We start from the raw sequence: 19,420 nt of genomic DNA, 5'->3' as shown, positions 1-19,420 counted from the left end.
ACAATAAAATAAGAAAAGAAATAGTTAGAAAGATGGATGGAAAATGTAAAAGCAGGCCAACTGGATGTAAGGTGGAAGGGTGGGTGTGGCTGTGACCGATGGCTAAACTAGGGACCCGAGGTGGATAAAAATCTCACTCACGGCCCATGATAGTTTATTTACTCAACCTGTGCATCAGCAATAAATCTCAGCAAGAAATAAAAATCATAAACTGTGTTGACCTCACACTGAGAAGGGAGGGGAAAATAACTTTCTGTCGTGATCACAAAAGTGGACTAATTATAGCTTGTTGAACATAAAATGAAGTCATTAACATTTTATACTAGTTCTAAACCTCTACCTCTCTCTCATAACATTACAGCACATTGGTTTATTCAGGTGAAGGCATAGCAACATCTTTCCCTTTTTCAGTAGTTCAGGAGAAAGTAATTGCCTCATTTACAAAACAATGGTGATCAGATGGCTGTTCACACCTAAAGTAGAGATGTTGATTCCAGACTAATCCAGCCACTTGGCTGCCCCTTGGGCATGGAAGGTAGAAAAGCCAAATGGCTGGGCTGTGGGACTTCTAGTGTTAACCAGCTTATTTTTGACACTAACTTTCATACTTTAGAAATCACATTTAAAAAAAAACCTGAGAGAAGAAAAAAAGTCTGAACCTGAAGAGGAGGAGCGTTCAGAGAGTGGTGTTTGGAGGAGGGACTCAGTCATTTGTTAAAGGGAAGTGATACTGATAAAGAAGTGAATAAAGGAGAGAGATGGTGTGAAACCATCAGAGACGTAAACATGAGAATTTGTCACAGTCTGATCTTTTTCTTCTTCCTCGGTGAGTTTCATTTTCTCTTTTTTATATCTTTAATCAGATTAAATCAGAGTTAAAGCCTCTGGTTTCGTCGTTGATTTCTGTTAAACATGAGATTGAATTATTTATTTTAGTCTTCTTGGAGCTGATGCTGTTAAATCTTTTAAACTATAGAAATTTAATCTCAAAGTGCCAACTTTTCCCTTCTGCTTTGGTTAATGTTCAGTTTTCTAATCCTCACTCTTAATCTTCTGCAAAGAGTGATGGAGGACAAACACAAACCGTGTACAACCTCTTCAACGACAAACCATCAATAGTGACAAAACAGAAGCAGCAAAGCGCTGACCACTAACACAGAGACAAACTTGTGGTTTCCTTTAAAATGTCAGGTAAAAATGGAAAGAGGAAGCTAAAAGATCAGATCTCACAGGAGAAACACACCTAACTTACTCTTATTGTGAATTTATACGTGTGTTGGGTTACATTTATTGAAATAACTCGTTTAAAACATGTTTGTCTCAAATTATAGTTTCCACTAACTGTTGAGTAAAATTTCAAACCAGATTTTTTTTAAATTGTTTCTCACTTTTGAGGACTGACCTCTAACTTTTTTATAAAGGGTCTGGTTTTCACCTGTTCTGATGGACAAGAGAGCTGTAGAGAAACAGGAAATGAGGGAAGAAGAGACCAAGGTCATCAGACATTTAAAGGGCTGAGGTCGACCATGGTTATTACTAAATAAGTCCATGGCTGTGTCCGAAATCACTCCCTAGTCACTATATAGTGAGTACGCCATTTTGCAGTGCTGTTCAAAATCTGAGTGAGCATGGTCATTCACTATAAAGTCAACTCAATGTATCCCACAATGCATTTTGAAAAGTAGTGTATTAGCAATGCTCACTATGTGAGCAATATATACCATCAAGCATTTTGGTTCAAACAGAAGAAATGGCTGATAACATGATTACTGATAACTGATAACTGTTAATTATTAACATGATTACTGATACCATGATTACTGTTAATTGTTAACATGATAACTGATAACATGATTACTGATAAAATGATTACTGATAACATGACTGATAATATGATTACTGATAACATGATTACTGATAATATGATAACTGATAACATGAAACAACATTAAAAACTGCCAGAGAATGATTATCAATAATATGATTACTGATTTCATGATAACTAATAACATAATTGCTGAATACTTATAACATTATTACTGATAACTGTTGACATGATCGCTTATAACATGATTACTGATATCATGATTACTGATCACTGATAACATAATTACTGATAACCGATAACACGATTACTTGTAACATGATTACTGATAACTGATAACATGCTTACTTATAACGTGATTACTGATAACATGATTACTGTTTACTTATAACATTATTACTAATCACTGATAACATGATTACTGACAACAAGAAACAACATTAAACATGATTACTCATAACATGATTACTGATAACTGATGACACAATTACTTGTAACATTACTGATAACTGATAACATGCTTACTTATAACATGATTACTGATTACTTAAAACATTATTACTGATCACTGATAACATGATCACTGACAACAAGAAACGACATTAAACATGATTAATGATAAGATGATTACTGATTAATGATAACATGATTACTCATATCATGATTACTGATAACTGATAACACGATTACTTGTAACATAATTACTGATAACTGATAACATGCTTACTTATAACATGATTACTGATTACTTATAACATTATTACTGATCACTGAAAACATGATCACTGACAACAAGATACGGCATTAAACATGATTAATGATAACATGATTACTCATATCATGACTACTAATAACTGATAACACGATTACTTGTAGCATAATTACTGATAGCTGATAACATGCTTACTTATAACATGATTACTGATTACTTTAAACATTATTACTCATCACTGATAACATGATCACTGACAACAAGAAATTACATTAAACATGATTAATGATAACATGATTACTGATCACTGATAACATGATTAATTGTAACAGGAATACATGATTACTGACAACATGTAACGACATTAAGCACTATTACTGAATACTGATTACTGATAACATGATTACTGACAACATGTAACAACATTTAAAACTTGTTGAGAATAACACTAATATCTCTGTTTAATGTGACTGGACAACGCGTCTCACAACAACACGGACATCTGCCGTTGAACCGTCAATCGCGGATGATGCATTCACTGAGTCTTGTAATTCTCAAATCCAGCATAAGTTGCTGCACGAATATGTGGCTTATTTATTTTAAAAAAAATTGTTATTATGTTTTGATTTTATTTAGATATTGAGAAGAATATGCTTAGTAAAATATTAACTGAAATCAATGCCGTTTTGCAGAATTTGAGAAATTGTAACTGTAAATTACCAGCTGTCCATGAGAGACCCAAAAGTAATAACACCACTGTCCGCGGCTGGCAAGTGAGTGAGTAGTGTCCGAAATGTTGTTTTAATTTATCTGATTGAGTGGACTATAGAGGCCTCTGCATCTAATTCACTATAAAGTGAGTAGTGAGTAGGGAATGAGTGAGTGATTTCTGACACAACCACTGTGTTTATTCTGTTTCAGCTCTTTGCCGATGGGAAACTATCACAGAGAGCAGAGCTAACGACTAACTTTGGTTTCTCTGTTTAACAGCTCTGAGGGATGAAGGAACAGCTGTCTCTCAAACAGATATCGGGGTTCTCATAGCAACAGAAGGACAATCAATCATACTTGGATGCACCTTTAAATTCTCTGGAAGCAGGAAGGTATTCTGTCGAGGTGACTGTGAAAAGGGAAAAATTCTGGTAGAAACATCTGGTGTCAGTAATCAGCGTGGGAGATATGGCATTCAGTATTCAGAAGGAAATTTCCCTTTAACTCCAACATTGATCTATGTGAGCATCACAAATCTGACAAAGTCTGACTCTGGACGGTACAGCTGTGAGTTGGGCAGAAGTTTGTCTCCAGCTGAGAGAGTGACATTTGAGCTCAGAGTCACAGACGGTGAGTTTTTCCTTTTCATTTTTTGCTGCCAAAGCTTCAGATAACCCAATAACTGATTCAATCTGACACCTTCCTACAAACAGTATCTCATGGTATCGTTGTGTTTTACACAGATCCGACCATTTCCACACCAAACTGGACCCTGAAACTGTCTACATCAGCAACTCCATCAGCCCCACGACAAACAGGAACACCGTCTACAGCAGCTCCAACTCCAGGTACATTCACCTGTTTCCTCTGAGACTGAAACCACTCCAGAGAAACTTTATGAACTTCTGATCCTTTGCTCAAACAGCTTCAGCTTCTCATCTCTACGTCCGTCTGGTTCTGGGCATCCTGATCATGGTCTCTTCATCAGCTGTGCTCATATTCTGCACGAGGAAGAGGAGGAGCCAAGCAGAAGGTGAGGAAGCACACAGGAAAAGCAGACTGAGGGTCCAGATTGAGAGACTTGAAACAGGTGGTATGGAAAGCTTTCCTCATCTTCTCTTTCTTTCCAGATCCTCATGTGGAGCTGGATTATGTTAACGTCACAGAGGTGAGTGTTGGAGAAAAGCTGGAGCTTCATCACTGTTTTTAAAAGCAGCCCATAAACCTTGTTCTTCTTCTGCAGGGCCACCAAGTGTATGAGGAGGTGGGAGAGGAGCAGAGACGGGGCAGATCTCCTCCTGAGGAAACATCTTGACTTTAATCTTTTCCTCTTTCCCTGACAAACTCTGACTGTTCATGTTTTTACAGCTCAGCTTTGTTTAATGTGAAGCAGCAAATGCTCAGAGCTGTTTGTCACCTCCTGGTTCCTGCTCCTCAGTTAGCGTGGAGGTTTCTCCTCCTCTTCCCTTTGGTGCAGTGAGTCTCCCTTCCCTCTGTGAAGTTTCCGCAGCGTCTGCTTTGGTGCTGTGAGAATCACTCCGTATCGACTTTGTTTTTGTGTTTCTCTTTAAACTGCTAGACCTGATCAGCTGATCAGTGGCTGTGTTCATTCTGTCCCTGAGGCGTGTCCGATACGGACTAACGATGGGAAGTTCATCTTATTTCAGAGAGCTGGTTCTTATGGCTCCTGAACGACTCCTTCGGATTTTAGCCTAACCTGGTGAATAAGACTGATTTCTGTATTGATAAACTTTTTGCATTGATTGTTTTTTTACGAGAAGTCTATCAATTGACTCATTCTGTACTTTTTTTTTTTTTTTGCAATAGCAGACATTCAAATTTTTGTGTCAAGTTTTTTCTTTTGTCTTTAGCACCAAAAAATAAATGAACAAAGTTTCTGATCAAGATGCTGCTTCATTTTTGGGCATTGCTTATTTTTTACGTGTTTTTGTGACAGATCACTCTCCTCCTGTCTCACTCACGCAGTGGGGACAAGACCTGACTGAGTGTCTTGCTCTCTGCTGCCACATCATGGTATGATCCTATATCCTCACGTGTGATTGGCTGCCATGCTGTCCGTCCAAACAAAATCCTATGTCCTGCACATAGACTGTAAAAAAAATGAAGTGAACGTCATCTTGCTAAGATCGAAGTGAGGTCGCCACAAAAACTGCTCCCCCTGGTGGCTGGCTGCAGTATAGGTAAAAAAAATCCATCTCCCCAGTCAGTCCAGATGGGCTGTGGTCAAACTTTAAAAAATTAATACTCCCCGTAGAAATGTTTCTCATGTCTGATTGTTGTGGTGACTTAAAGATATCATTTGGCTGCCTTGTATTCAAGTCCTCTTTTTTCTGAAACTTTCGTTTACATTAGTTTTAAGAGGTTAAAAATTAGGTTTTTCGTCACGTTTAACGATGATTGACAGCTGCTGTTCTCGTGTAATTTTTGGGGAGATTGTAAAATATGTCGGGAGGTAGAGTCAAGAGGCGATTAGACTCTTGAAAGGAAAAAAATAATTATCATTTTTGTCACCCAGCTCCACTCAGATTCTCCCAGAATCCCTCACAGTCTCTACTGCTCAGACTCTGGCTGCGAACTGCTACAATGTCTGCGCCTGTGACGGGGAATTTTGGCTTCAAAACCGTACAATGGTAAAAGGCGGAGCCACACTGTCCACTCTATAAACAGTCTATGACGACTAGGTACAGAAAGTTAACAACAGAGCTGAAGGAAAAGCTAACATGAATTTTAGCTTTTATTTTTCTCTTTTTTTTCTCATTGTGAAACTGATGGTTTTTAACCAGCCCAATCAAATTCAAAGCTCTTCTTCTGGTTTAAAAAACATTAACAAGAACAGCTCCTGTCTACCTTGGGTCCCTCATCCAGGTCTACACTCCTTCTGGTCTTCTACTCTCTGCTTGTGAAAGATGCCTGGTGCTCCCAGCCCAGTGTGGCTCCAAATCTCTAGCCAGACTCTTCTCCTCTGTTGTTCCCAAATGGTGAATGAATTACCCAACTCTATACGATCCACAGAGTCCCTTTCTACTTTAAGAGATGTCTGAAGACTCATCTGTTCAGGGAACACTTAGACCCTTAATCTGAGCCTTCTCCTCTTTGTCCTCAGGGGGAGAATGATCCAGAAGGTCTCAGACTCAGCTCTGAGTGAATATTTAGCACTAATTACTGAATGTTGTTGAAGGTTGAGGTATATTGTTGCAGCAATTAATTGTGCTTAGTTAGTTGGTTCTTCTACACTACTTCTGCACTATGCATGTCGCACTAACTAGACTTCCCTTCTGTCTAAATTTTTGCTTGTGTTGTACGTCGCTTTGGACAAAAGTGTCTGCTCAATGAAACTGTGAAGAGGAGGAGAGTTCAGAGAGCGTGGTTTGGAGGAGGGACTCAGTCATTTGCTTACGGGAAGTTACTGAAAGTGAAGTGAAGAAAGAGGAGAGATGGTGTGAAACCATCAGAGACCTAAACATGAGAGTTTGTCACAGTCTGATCTTCTTCTTCCTCGGTGAGTTCACTCTAATATATCTTTAATTTTCTCTATAATCTTGTAAAACCAGTTTTAATTCCTCCTATTTCATCGTCAATTTCTGTTAAATGCAAGATTAAATTATTTATTTTAGTCTTTCTGGAGCTGATGCTGGTAAATCTTTACAAACTATAGAAATTTAATCTGACAGAGATAACTTTTCTCTCCTGCTTTGGTTAACGTTCAGTTTTCTAATCCTCACGCTTTAATCTTCTTGAAGAGGAGAGAGAAATTTATTGAAGCACTGACTCAGAGATAGTTCAGATGGTTTCTGGTCTCTGCTGCTCTCAAACCTTCAGCCCCTCCCCAGCGTCCACAGGAAGGACGAAGGGTTAAAGATATTATGTTATTACTTTAATAATCTGCAAAGAGTGATGGAGGACAGACACAAACAACATACAACGTTTTCAACGACAAACTGTCCGTTGAATGCAACAAAACAGCAGCAGTAAAGCACTGACCACTAACACAGACACACACAGACAGAGAGCTGTGGTTTTACTAAGAAAAACTTTTAGACCTCAGGTTAAAATAGAAAGAAGAAGTTGATAGATCAGATCTCACAGGAGAAAAACACTTAAGTTATTCTCAGTCTGAATTCATACATGTAGGATTACATTTATTGAAATAACTTCTTTAAAACACGTTATATTGGTTCAATTTTAAAGTTTCCAATATCTTTTGAGTTATATTTTCAAACCTGGTTATCAAAATTTTCTTTCCAGTTGAGGTTAACCTTTAGGTCGACCATGATTACTAAATCAGTCCATGTGTTCATTCTGTGTCAGCTCTTTGCTAGTGAGAAGCTATCTCAGAGAGCAGAGCTAACGGCTAACTTTGGTTTCTCTGTTTAACAGCTCTGAGGGATGGAGGAGCAGCTTTCTTTGAAACATATATCGGTGTTCATACAGGAGCAGAAGGAGGAAACATCAGGGTTGGGTGCACCTTCACTATCTCTGGAAGCAGGAAGATCTTCTGTCGGGGCGACTGTAAAGATGGAAAAATTCTTGTTGAAACATCTGGTGTCAGCATTCAGCGTGGGAGATACAGCATTGAATATATAAAAGAGAGTTTATCAAGTTTTCCAATGATCTATGTGAGCATCACAAACCTAACAAAGTCTGACTCTGGACGGTACAGCTGTTGGTTGGGCAGAGAGTTGGCTCCAGACAGCAGTCAGACATTTGAGCTCCAAGTCACAGACGGTGAGTTTTACTCCTCATTCTTTAACAATTATGTTACAAGCTGTATTTTTTTATTACCATGAACCCTGGTTAAAGTTCCCATATCCTGCTCCTTTCCTGCAGTTTAATCTGGATCATTGATGTCTTCATGAAATGGTAGTAACATGTTTTGGTCCAAAAAGCCAATAAATCAAGCACAGCAGCATTGTTTCCAGGCTCTCATAGCCCCTCTGTTCAGAACGCTCTGATTTAGTGGGCGTGGCCTTCATATGTAAATGAGCCACCGCTGATACCGACCCGCTCTTCCACGTCACTAAGAGCGGCGCCACGAGCTCCGAGTGCACAATGTTTAGAAAACAGCGAAGCTCGTTTACCGTAACATTACAGGCTAAAACAACAGGCTAACTGCAGCTAAAGTTAGCATCCTGAAGCTAACACAGAGACAGGGGGGACACTGAGGAAAAGCTCTTCCATCTGCTCCACAGCACACAGCATTTAAAATACTCACATTTCCAGGGTCCCAGGTTTGTTGGTGGATGGTTGGTAATGCGCCTGGATTCAGGACCAGTCTATTCGCTAGCCCTCTGTTGGACTGTCCAAAGTTGGAAAAGCAGTCAGCATTGAAGTGACTAGCACACACATGCACAGTTTTACTGAGTGTAGCTGGAACATTTCCTTGATAAATAAACTCTAGCCACTTAGTCTTGTCTTCTTCTGAGATGGGAAGCTTGTGCATGGAACTATGTGGCTGTTTACAGCCAAAAACAGAGCAGTGATGGCTCTCCAGGAGTGGATGGGGAGGGGGTTTGGGGGTATCTGCCCGGGTGGACCAATCAGGTCAGACTTGCTCCTGATTGGTCAAAAAAGGGAATTGCTGACGTCGGCAAATCCCCAAAACCCAAACAGCTCGTTTTAGGTCAGGATTTTACATTCACAAGCTCCACTAAGTACAGGTTTGGTCATTAAATATCACATTTTGTGGGCTGGGAGGAAAGAAAAAGACCCACAAATTTCACTAAAAGACTTAATAAGGTGATTTTTGCATAATATGGGACCTTTAAGACACTCACAAACCAACAGTTCATTTCTGACATGTGTCAAAGATGGAGACTCCTTTTCATTAACTAACTTAATATAACCAAACAGCTCCAACCACGATTAAACCAAACTGGACTCCCCGACGTTTTTCAGCAACAACCTTCACAACGATCAGGACAACATGGACTCAGAGATCCACTTCAGTGAGCCCCACGAATTCAACAGCCTCCTCTAAGACCACCAACGTGTCAGAGAAACAACCTTTGGCTTCAAATCCAGGTACGTTTAAATATTAGTCATTAAATTGCTGTCAATATTTCTCAACATGCGGTGTCAGTAATCAGAGATGGAGATACAGAAGGAGTATAACAACTTCTCCACTGTTCTATGTGAGAATTATAAATTTTACAAAGTCTGACTTGATCACGACTGGAAAACCCTGGGTTCACTTCCCGAGCGGATATCCAGCTACATTCAGTCTGTAGTAGTCTGTTTGCAAAAAGTTGCGAAAAGTTGCGAAATCTGCAGTATGCAAAAAATCCCTTTATGTCCTAGCAATCTCAGTATGTAACAGACCAGTCTACCTGGCATACTATTTCCCACAATGCTGTTTGTCTATATGGGTGTCAGGTTTTGGTGAATTACCGCCATCTACTGGAATGAGTCGGCATTACAACTACAATACAACAACACTAAGATTAGACGGTCTGTGAGATTGAAGTGAAGTGATGAGAAAGAACCACAAGTAAACCATATGTGGATTATTAAGAAGTGTTTTTCCATCAGCTGTGAAAATAAAAATCCCTTTTAGAATTATTTTAAGTAAACAATATAACTTTTGGTGTAAGATAAAAAATCAAGTATGATGATTCTGCTATGATATGATTCACAAAACAAATAAAACACCAAGATTAACCCAAAGGTTGTTTGTACATTTATAATAAAGGCAAAGTAAAATCCATCACCTGTGGCTGCGTTTTCCTCAACTTAAAACCAGAGTAGTATGCTACAAAACCAACCAAACTTCTGATCCTGTACTCAAACACTTTCAGCTTCTATTCTCTTCGTCCGGCTGGTTCTGGTCATCCTGTTCATCATCTCTTCATCAGCTGTGCTCATATTCTGCACGAGGAAGAGGAGGAGCCAAGCAGAAGGTGAGGAAGCTCACAGAAAAAGCAGACTGAGGATCCAGATTGAGAGACTTTAAACAGGTGGTATGGAAAGCTTCCCTCATCTTCTCTTTCTTTCCAGATCCTCATGTGGAGCTGGATTATGTTAACATCACAGAGGTGAGTGTTGGAGAAAAGCTGGAGCTTCATCAATGTTTTTAAAAGCAGCCCATAAACCTTGTTCTTCTCCTGCAGGGCCACCAAGTGTATGAGGAGGTGGGAGAGGAGCAGAGACGGGGCAGATCTCCTCCTGAGGAAACATCTTGACTTTAATCTTTTCCTCTTTCCCTGACAAACTCTGACTGTTCATGTTTTTACAGCTCAGCTTTGTTTAATGTGAAGCAGCAATTGCTCAGAGCTGTTTGTCACCTCCTGGTTCCTGCTCCTCAGTTAGCGTGGAGGTTTCTCCTCCTCTTCCCTTTTGTGCAGTGAGTCTCCTTTCCCTCTGTGAAGTTTCCACAGCGTCTGCTTTGGTGCTGTCAGAGTCACTTAGTATCTACTTTGTTTTGTTGTTTCTCTTTGAAGCTGGTAGACCTGATCAGCTGATCAGTGGCTGTGTTCATTCTGTCCCTGAGGCGTGTCTGATACGTCCATTTTTGTTTTTTTTTTAAAGTCTATTAACTGACTCATTTTGAACATTTTTCTGTTACAAAGGAGGCATTCAACTTTTTGTTTCACATTGTGATCATGTTTTTGTTTATTATATAGCATAAAAAATAAATGAACAAAGATTCTGATACAGCTTTGTTTGTGGGAGTTGCTCAATTTTACATGTTTTGGTGACACGTGCACTCTCCTCCTGTCTCATTCACTGAGTGGGAACTGAGGGTCCCCCTCTCTGCCGTCACATGATGGTATGATTATAGACTGTATGTATTATATATATATATTTATCATTGTACGGTTTTGAAGCCAAAATACCGCCGTTTCAGGCGCCACCATTGTAGCAGTTTGGAGCCAGATTCTGCGCAGTAGAGACTGTGAGGGATTCTGGGAGAATCTGAGTGGAGCTGGGTGACAAAAATATATATATATTTTTGTTTCGAGAGTCTAATCACTTCCTGACTCTACCTCCCGACATATTTTACAATCCCCGAAAAAATACACGAAAACAGCAGCTGTCAATTATTGTTTAACGTGACGTAAAGCCTCGTTTTTAACCTCTTATATCTAATGAAAACGAATCTTTTCTGAAAAAAGAGGACTTGAATACAAGACAGCCAAATGATATCTTCAAATCACCACAACAATGAGACGTGAGAAACATTTCTACCAGGTGTATTAATTTTTTAAAGTTTGACCACAGCCCATCTGGAATGACTGGAGAGACAGATTTTTGAACCTATACTGCAGCCAGCCACCAGGGGGAGCAGTTTTTGTGGCGACCTCACTTCGAGCCGAGCAAGCGGACGTCCATTTTTTTCACAGTCTATGGGCCTTTTTCAAACCGCCCCCTACACACACCCCCTCCACGACGGAGTGCACTCCGTCACGGAGTCACACTCGCAACTGAATGAAGTTCACTTCATCAGGGTGTAGGGTATAAATACAGCTTTAGGACAGAAACTTCCCTCGATCTCAGGCGGAAACAGATAGACAAAGATAAAAAAAAGAAAATATAACACAGAAAATACAAAAGAAACTTACTCCCACGCTTCTTTGGCTGCATTTATTTTTTTATTGAAGAGTTTTTCATGTTTCACTCTCACTTGAATGAATTCTTTTGTTTTTGTGAAAGTCCCTGTAAATATTAGACACTCAAATACACACAAACTGTCTGAACAAATGCAAGGCAGGCCTTAATCAATGACATGTATATCTAAAGTTGTGAACATCTGAACTCATTAAATATTTCTGTTAGTTTTACAGTGTTTGTGCAGGCACATGTGCGTGGAACTTACATTCGTATGTTGCTTCCTCCATGGCTGACACCGGACACAATTTAGCGCTACACGTGTTCAGCGAGTCGGCATCGGTGCAGACTCGCTTGTGGAGGGTTTTATTGCCCACTACCCCTCCCCTTGGATCGGTTTGGGATGGCCCTTAATGTGGCGGACCCTCCGCGAGAACGCGCAAACGGAGGGTTAGTGTGTAGGGAGAGTGTGTAGGGGGCGGTTTGAAAAAGGCCCTTTGGGAATGATCCTATATCCGATCTGATCCCAGAAGGTGGAGCTAGAAACACTGCAGTTTGTTGATTGGATAAAAGAATCGTCACTTCCTGTGCGACAGCGGCTGCTGTATTTCTCTGAAACAAAGCTTGATTGTTCTTTGTAACAAAGAGCAGACAATTCTACGAGTCCGTCTGATCCGAGTCCCAAGCGAGTAGCAAGTCATTTGGTCCAAGTCACAAGTTTTTCTGTTGTGAGCAAGTCAGGTTGAGTCACAGGTTATATCTTGAAGACAGCAAAGTAAATGTCAAAAAGTCTCATCAGATTATTCTGCAGCTCTGCGTGGATTAAACCATATATTTGAATATTATAATAAAGAGGTATAATTTTATTCTAATATGTCATTTATCATCAGGCACAAATTTAGCTGCCTTTAGTTTCTGGCCACGTGCATTTGTTTTTCTGGCATAGGGTCCTTTCTTCACCTTCCTAAAGAATAACAGAGTGGACTAAATGCAGCTATAGAGGAAAAACTTATGGGAGGCAAAATGAGAAGGAATAAAGGTTTATGGTGGAAGTTATTGATGCAGTCACAGAGGCTACAGTAGCTCGTATCGACGTTTGGACAGTGGGGAGTGAAACTAACAGTGTTAGCTTGGTTTCACTTCCTTAGCTTTGTGTGCAGTCTTTAAACGGTGGATAAAGTTGGACGTTCCCTCTTTTTTGTCTATTTTAGTGTAGCATATCTTGCGTGTTCCTCCTTTTTCCATTCGAGTGGAAGTTTTTAAACACAAACTGCTCGACTTTTGGAGCAGCAGAACTAGCTACAGGCTCGGGGGCAGTCGCCATTATTAGCTAACGACCGCACTGTGTTGTGTGTGCCCATTGGCTGCTTGTGATCTGGCTACACACCTGTCTCCAATCAATTAATTAATAAAAGTGTGAACATGTTACGAGTCGTCCGACTCAGCTTGTCTCAAGTCGAGTCGAGTCGAGTCGTTAAGTTAAGTTGCAAGTCGTCAAATTTTGCGAGTCGGACTCTAGTTTCTGCATGTCTTCCATCGTTGCTCTTTGTTTACTGTGTCATGTTTTTCTTCTTCTTTGGATTTATTAGGGAAGAACACTGCGTTGCGCTGCTATGGTGTCACGCTACTATGTAACTGATGCAGCTATTGGCATCCAGCTTACACATCGCCTACCACAAGGGGGCAGGGTTTGCTGTGGAAACACAAACAGGACCAGGATTAACCGAGCCAACCCGTACCAAGCTGTACTGATCTAAACCGGACTGCTTGGTGGAAACGGGGCTTTAGTGCCATGAGATGCTTTAACTGGCGTATTGTTGACGTTACCTTTCAGAGTTTAGAAATCACATTTAAAAAAAACTTACAGAAAAAAGTCTGAACTTGAAGAGGAGGAGAGTTCAGAGAGCGATGTTTGGAGGAGGGACTCAGTCATTTGTTTAAAGGGAAGTTTCTGATAAAGAAGTGAAGAAAGAGGAGAGATGGTGTGAAACCATCAGAGACGTAAACATGAGAGTTTGTCACAGTCTGATCTTCTTTTTCCTCGGTGAGTTTAATTTTCTCCTTTTTATCTTTTTAATCAGCTGTTAAATTATTACTTTAGTAATCTGCAAACAATCAGCGTACAACGTCTTGGACTACGAACTATCCATCAAAAACAGCAGCAGACTGAGAGCTGTGGTTTTGCAAAGATAAACTTGAAAACGTCATTTTTACAAGGAAAGAGGAAGTTGATAGATCAGATCTCACAGGAGAAACACACTCAAGTTACTCTCAGTCTGAATTCATACATGTGTAGGGTTAAATTTATTAAACGAGCTTATTTCGGTCAAATATGATATTATCTAATAACTTTTTTTGGGGGGGTAACATTTTCAAACCTGGTTATTGAGATGTTTCCTCGCTGTCTGGGTCTGGTTTTCACCCGCTCTGATGGACAGGAGATCTGTAGAGAAACAGGAAATGAGGGGAGAAGAGATCAAGGTTGTCAATCTGGTTGGTCTCCCAGCGCAATTGATCAATTGCCCCGGCACAACGTTTGCAGCCGGGTATACATTCGACTCCTGGGAGACTTGGAGGATGTCTGCCTGTTGATCCTTTCTGTCGAAGATGACGAAGATATCTGCATACAGTGGGGAAATAAGTATTGAACGCGTCAACTTTTTTTTCATCACATTTATTTCCAAAGCTGCAATTCAAATGAAATTTCTACCAGACACTGGTTTTAACTCAAATAACCCACACATGAAAAGAAATCACAACGTTCAGGTCCATAAATAATGATTATGGTGAATCAAGTACGATAACACAGGAAAAAAGTATTGACCACGCTAACTGAGACTCATCTAATACTTAGTGGAGAAGCCTTTGTTTGCAATGACAGCTTCCAGAAGCTTCTTGTATGTTTGAACTAATGGCCCACACTGCTCAGGTGTGATTTTGGCCCATTCCTCTGCACAGATTGTCTTTAAATCTGGAATATTCTTTGGTGCAGATTGATTTTCTTTTTTTGAAACCATTTGAGAGTCAACTTTGCCGTGTGCTTTGGATCGTTGTCCTGCTGGAAGGTCCAGCCACGTCTCATCTTCATCATCCTGGTGGATGGCAGCAGATTCATATCAAGAGTTTCCCCATACATGGCTCCATTCATTGCTCCGTCAGTTATTTGAAGTTTTCCAACACCATGAGATGAGAAACAACCCCATGCCATGATGCTTCCACCTCCAAACTTCACTGTTGGTGTAGTGTTTTTTGGCTGATGTGCAGAGCCATTTCTCCTCCAAACATGGTCTGTAGTATGACAGCCCAAAAGTTCAGTTTTGGTCTCATCTGACCAGACAACATTCTCCCAGTATTCTACAGGCTTGTTAAGATGCTGTTTAGCAAACTTTAAACCAGCTTCAACATGCCTTTTCTTGAGGAATGGAGTCTTGCGGGCTGAGCGTCTATAGAGGCCATGGTGGTGGAGTGCATTGCCTGTTGTTTTCTCTGTAACAAATGTACCTGCTGCCTCCAAATCTTTCTGGAGCACTTTCAGGGTGGTCCTTGGCTGGTTGAGTCCTCTTCTGACTATCTTTCTGACTCCCTGGTCAGAAATCTTCAAGGAGCTCCTGTGCGTGGCCTGTTGATGGTAAGGTGGTGCTTCTTCCACTTGTGAATAATGGCCCCAACGGTGCTGACTGGAATATTCAGGTGCTTTGATATAAGTCTGTAACCAGTTCCATTCTAATGCTGAGCAACAATCAGGTTGTGAATGTCTTCAGAGAGCTCTTTGCCTTTACCCATCATGAGGTGTGTGGTATTTAACTGCTTGGTGAAAAAACGACCTTTTTTATAGGACCATCAATTTGCTCCTGCCCAGCTGATGTTGGTTTGCACTAATTGGAAGTTCAAGTAATAATCACTGACAGATTTCAGGTGGTATGGTGCATTTCCTTGCCAAAGTATACAGCCTTTCCATGTTGTGTTCAATACGTTTTTCCTGTGTTATCGTACTTAATTCACCATAATCATTATTTATGGACCTGAACGTTGTGATTTCTTTTCATGTGTGGATTATTTGAGTTAATACCAATGTCTGGTAGAAATTTTGTTTGAATTGCAGCTTTGGAAACAAATGTGGTGAGAAAAAAATTGATGCGTTCAATACTTATTTTCCCCACTGTAAGTCTTGGAAGGGATGTAACTGAAATCAAATATTCCCTCGGGATCAATAAAGTATTTTGATTCTTAATCAGTCCATGTGTTCATTATTCTGTTTCAGCTCAGAGCTGACAGCTAACTTTGGTTTCTCTGTTTAACAGCTCTGACGAACAGCTCTGATGAAAGAACGGCTCTCTTTGATACAGACATCGGTGTTCACACAGGAGCAGAAGGAGGAAATATCACAGTTGTTTGCATCTTTAGTTTCCCTGGAAACAGGAAGGTCTTCTGTCGGGGCGACTGTGGAGATGGAGAAATTCTTGTTGAAACATCTGGTGTCAGCAATCAGCGTGGGAGATACAGCATTGAATACAAAGAAGGAAATTTAGTAACTTTTACACTGATCTATGCGAGCGTCACAAACCTGACGAAGTCTGACTCTGGACGGTACAGATGCGTGCTGAGCAGAAGTTTGTCCCCAGATTCATTCCAAACATTTGAGTTCAGAGTCACAGACGGTGAGTTTTTACCCCTCATTGTTTCAGAAAACCCAACAACTAATTCAGTCTGACACTTTCATCCAAACAGTATCTCCTGGTATCATTGTGTATTACAGCTCTGACCACCGACTCCAAACCAAACACAACCGCCCCAACTCTGTCAACCTTCACTATGAAAACACCTCCACCTGCAGCTCCAGGTACGTTTACCTGTTTTCCATGAATCTGAACCACACCAGTTATTTTCCCTCTTTCATAAATGTAAAGTTTATAAAAGTTTGCAACGTTGCAGTTAATCTACATGATTGAAAACAATGAAAACAATGGCCCGAGTCATTTTTTTAAGTTGTTTGGGAAAACACAACTCCACCAAATACAGAGCATATGATATTGATGATTAATTTCAATCAGAAAGGCCTTCACAGTGGATGACAGCTGACATGCAGAGAGCATAGCGTCAATCGAGTATCGTTAAAGAATAAAGTGACTTAGGCAACTTTAAACCTTTAAAGTAAACTCAAAATGTAAAAAACTCCAACCTAAGTTGAAAAAACGTCAGGTCACATGTCACCCCGCTGTTGATCTCTCTTCACTGGCTTCCAGTGGCAGCTCCAATCAGATTCAAAGCTCTTCTTTTGGCTAAAAAACATTGGCAAGAACGGCTCCTGCCAACCTGGGGTCCCTCATCCAGGTCTACACTCCTTCTGGTCCTCTACGCTCTGGTTGTGAAAGACGCCTGGTGCTCCCAGTCCAGCATGGCTCCAAATCTCTAGCCAGACTCTTCTCCTCTGTTGTTCCCAAATGGTGATTGAATTACCTAACTTAGGGGTCTGCAACCGTAAACTATGCAAAGAGCCGTTTTGCCTCAGTTCACCTGGATAAAAGTCATTCGGGAGCCGCAAAATCTACTTTACCTTCACATTAAGACTAAATAGTGTATAATCAGGTGAATAATTATTTAAACATTAAGTTTTTGTGTTTTAAAATTTGTGCATGTAATTTCTTAGTTTTTTATTTTAATAAATTTGCAAATTTAAGAAAAAAAGAAATTTGTAGTGTCATAGATTTTATAAATTTGCAAAATGGATGAAATTACAATAAGTTGGAAATTAAAAAAAATCAAAAACGTGCTAAATAAAAAAAAATGCTGAAATGTCATAAATCTGCAAAAAAAAAACCTACATAATGCAATTTCAAAATTTTGCTTAATTTCCAAAAATTGTAAAAACTTTCTAAAATTGCAAAAAAGAGGGATTTTTATTGAAAAATTAAAAAAATTGCTAAATCTTCAAAAAAGTGGAACTCTTTTTTTTTAAATATGCAAAAAATGTCAAAAAATTGGGGGGGGGGGGCATGGTCCTTTTAGCAGCCTGGCCAGCAATAGCAAGAAATGGGTTAAGCCAAAAACTCATTTTCCTCAAAATATGACTTAGGCCACCACGGATCCCCAAAAGGTTCACAATAAAATAAATAAAAACAACATTTTGAAAGAAATGCCTTTTGAAAAAAAATAACGCATTATTATATAATATGGCCATTTAATTGTAAAATAAGGCAATATTGTTATTATATAAAATATTTTTATTATTTTTTTAATATTGAATTATATTATTATTGACATTATGAAATAAAAATTGACTTTTTAAAAAACAGGATTTTTTATTTTAGTTATTTTATTTTGTAAAATAAATTAAGTCATTTTTTTAAAAAGTATGAAATTGTTAAAATAATCATTACAAAATAGTTAATTATAAAAATTATATGTCAAAAATAATTTAAAAATAAATATGATAATGTTTCTATATTTTACAATTTAATGGCTGTATTATATATTTGTCAGTTATTTATCAAAATGGTATTTATTTCAAAATGTTGTTTTTATTTGTTGAATGATGCATGTTTTGGGCTTCCATAGGCCATTATTTTGATAGGGTGACAACATTCTTATTGTTTTATTCTATAATAAAATTATTTTTTCCTTGAAACTGTTTTTGGCAGCAACTCCATCAGCCCCACCACCAACAGCGACACCGACTACAGCAGTTCCAGCTCCAGGTACATTTACCTGTTTGTAATGGCGTGATCACACTGGCCATCCAAACCGTACCGGGCCGTACTCAAACAGCCACATCCTGAACGAGCTCGTCCCACGTTAAACTTCTGATCCTCTGCTCACACAGCTTCAGCCTCACATCCTCTTCTCTACGTCCGGCTGGTTCTGGTCATCCTGATCATCGTCTCTTCATCAGCTGTGCTCATATTCTGCATGAGGAAGAGGAGGAGCCAAGCAGAAGGTGAGGAAGCACACAGGAAAAGCAGACTGAGGGTCCAGATTGAGAGACTTTAAACAGGTGGTATGGAAAGCTTTCCTCATCTTCTCTTTCTTTCCAGATCCTCATGTGGAGCTGGATTATGTTAACGTCACAGAGGTGAGTGTTGGAGAAAAGCTGGAGCTTCATCAATGTTTTTAAAAGCAGCCCATAAACCTTGTTCTTCTTCTGCAGGGCCACCAAGTGTATGAGGAGGTGAGAGAGGAGCAGAGACGGGGCTGAAGAAGTTCCGCACTCTAGGAGCTGAGATTGGAGGGCGAATTCTGAAAAGTTGATGTTGCTTAAACAGTGAAATCTCAAAAAACTGTAAAAGATATCTAAAAGTTGGGTTATACGTGAATAGTTAAAAGATCAGTGAACATTTTAAACAAAAAATGGAGTCTCTAAGTGGAAGAATGCTGAAGTTTTAGTATCTCAAAGTTAGTGAAAATTTTAGGGGGGAGAGTCCTAGATTCCCATTCATTCCTTATGAGACATTTTTCGCTGTTTTTTGTGTATAACTCTGTCAAATTTTTGCGAAATATCCAAAAAAGTCATGGCACACGGATCCCGTGCAATTGGCACGTTTTGATGTTTAATTTGTTGGGGTTTTCTCAAAATCCTAGGAGGAGTTGCGGATCAAAATTTTGGCTGGAAG

At 39.5% G+C, this 19,420-nt stretch overlaps 1 protein-coding gene and 2 long non-coding RNA genes across 3 annotated transcripts; all 3 read left to right on the top strand.

The window, feature by feature from the left end:
• Positions 1-4,170: 4,170 nt before the first annotated feature.
• On the top strand, positions 4,171-4,604 carry LOC141798848 (uncharacterized). The gene is made up of 3 exons (XR_012599198.1): positions 4,171-4,281; positions 4,379-4,416; positions 4,492-4,604. It is a non-coding gene; the product is annotated as an uncharacterized LOC141798848 (long non-coding RNA).
• Positions 4,605-10,030: 5,426 nt separating this feature from the next.
• LOC141798959 (uncharacterized) lies at positions 10,031-10,471 on the top strand. The gene is made up of 3 exons (XR_012599214.1): positions 10,031-10,165; positions 10,263-10,300; positions 10,376-10,471. It is a non-coding gene; the product is annotated as an uncharacterized LOC141798959 (long non-coding RNA).
• Positions 10,472-14,203: 3,732 nt separating this feature from the next.
• On the top strand, positions 14,204-19,325 carry LOC141800053 (uncharacterized). The gene is made up of 7 exons (XM_074682511.1): positions 14,204-14,258; positions 16,115-16,471; positions 16,570-16,653; positions 18,452-18,508; positions 18,634-18,747; positions 18,845-18,882; positions 18,958-19,325. The coding sequence occupies exons 1-7, from the start codon at positions 14,204-14,206 to the stop codon at positions 19,003-19,005; spliced, it is 753 nt and encodes a 250-aa protein (XP_074538612.1). The 3' UTR covers positions 19,006-19,325.
• Positions 19,326-19,420: the final 95 nt, after the last annotated feature.

This window comes from Halichoeres trimaculatus, unplaced genomic scaffold (genome assembly GCF_033239565.1).
Source record: "Halichoeres trimaculatus isolate MK-OKI-2021-1 unplaced genomic scaffold, fHalTri1.1 fHalTri1_scaffold_11, whole genome shotgun sequence".
Taxonomy (NCBI): Eukaryota; Metazoa; Chordata; class Actinopteri; order Labriformes; family Labridae; genus Halichoeres; species Halichoeres trimaculatus.
The sequence above is the reverse complement of the archived record's forward strand: the minus strand, read 5'-3'. Positions and strand labels throughout refer to the sequence as shown.

Coding starts and splice junctions, on each gene's coding strand:
- LOC141800053 (XM_074682511.1), top strand. CDS start 14,204: ATGTTTCCTCGCTGTCTGGGTCTGGTTTTCACCCGCTCTGATGGACAG. Junction 16,472..16,569: donor TGAGTTCAGAGTCACAGACG/GTGAGTTTTTAC, acceptor TGTGTATTACAG/CTCTGACCACCGACTCCAAA. Junction 18,509..18,633: donor TACAGCAGTTCCAGCTCCAG/GTACATTTACCT, acceptor CTGCTCACACAG/CTTCAGCCTCACATCCTCTT.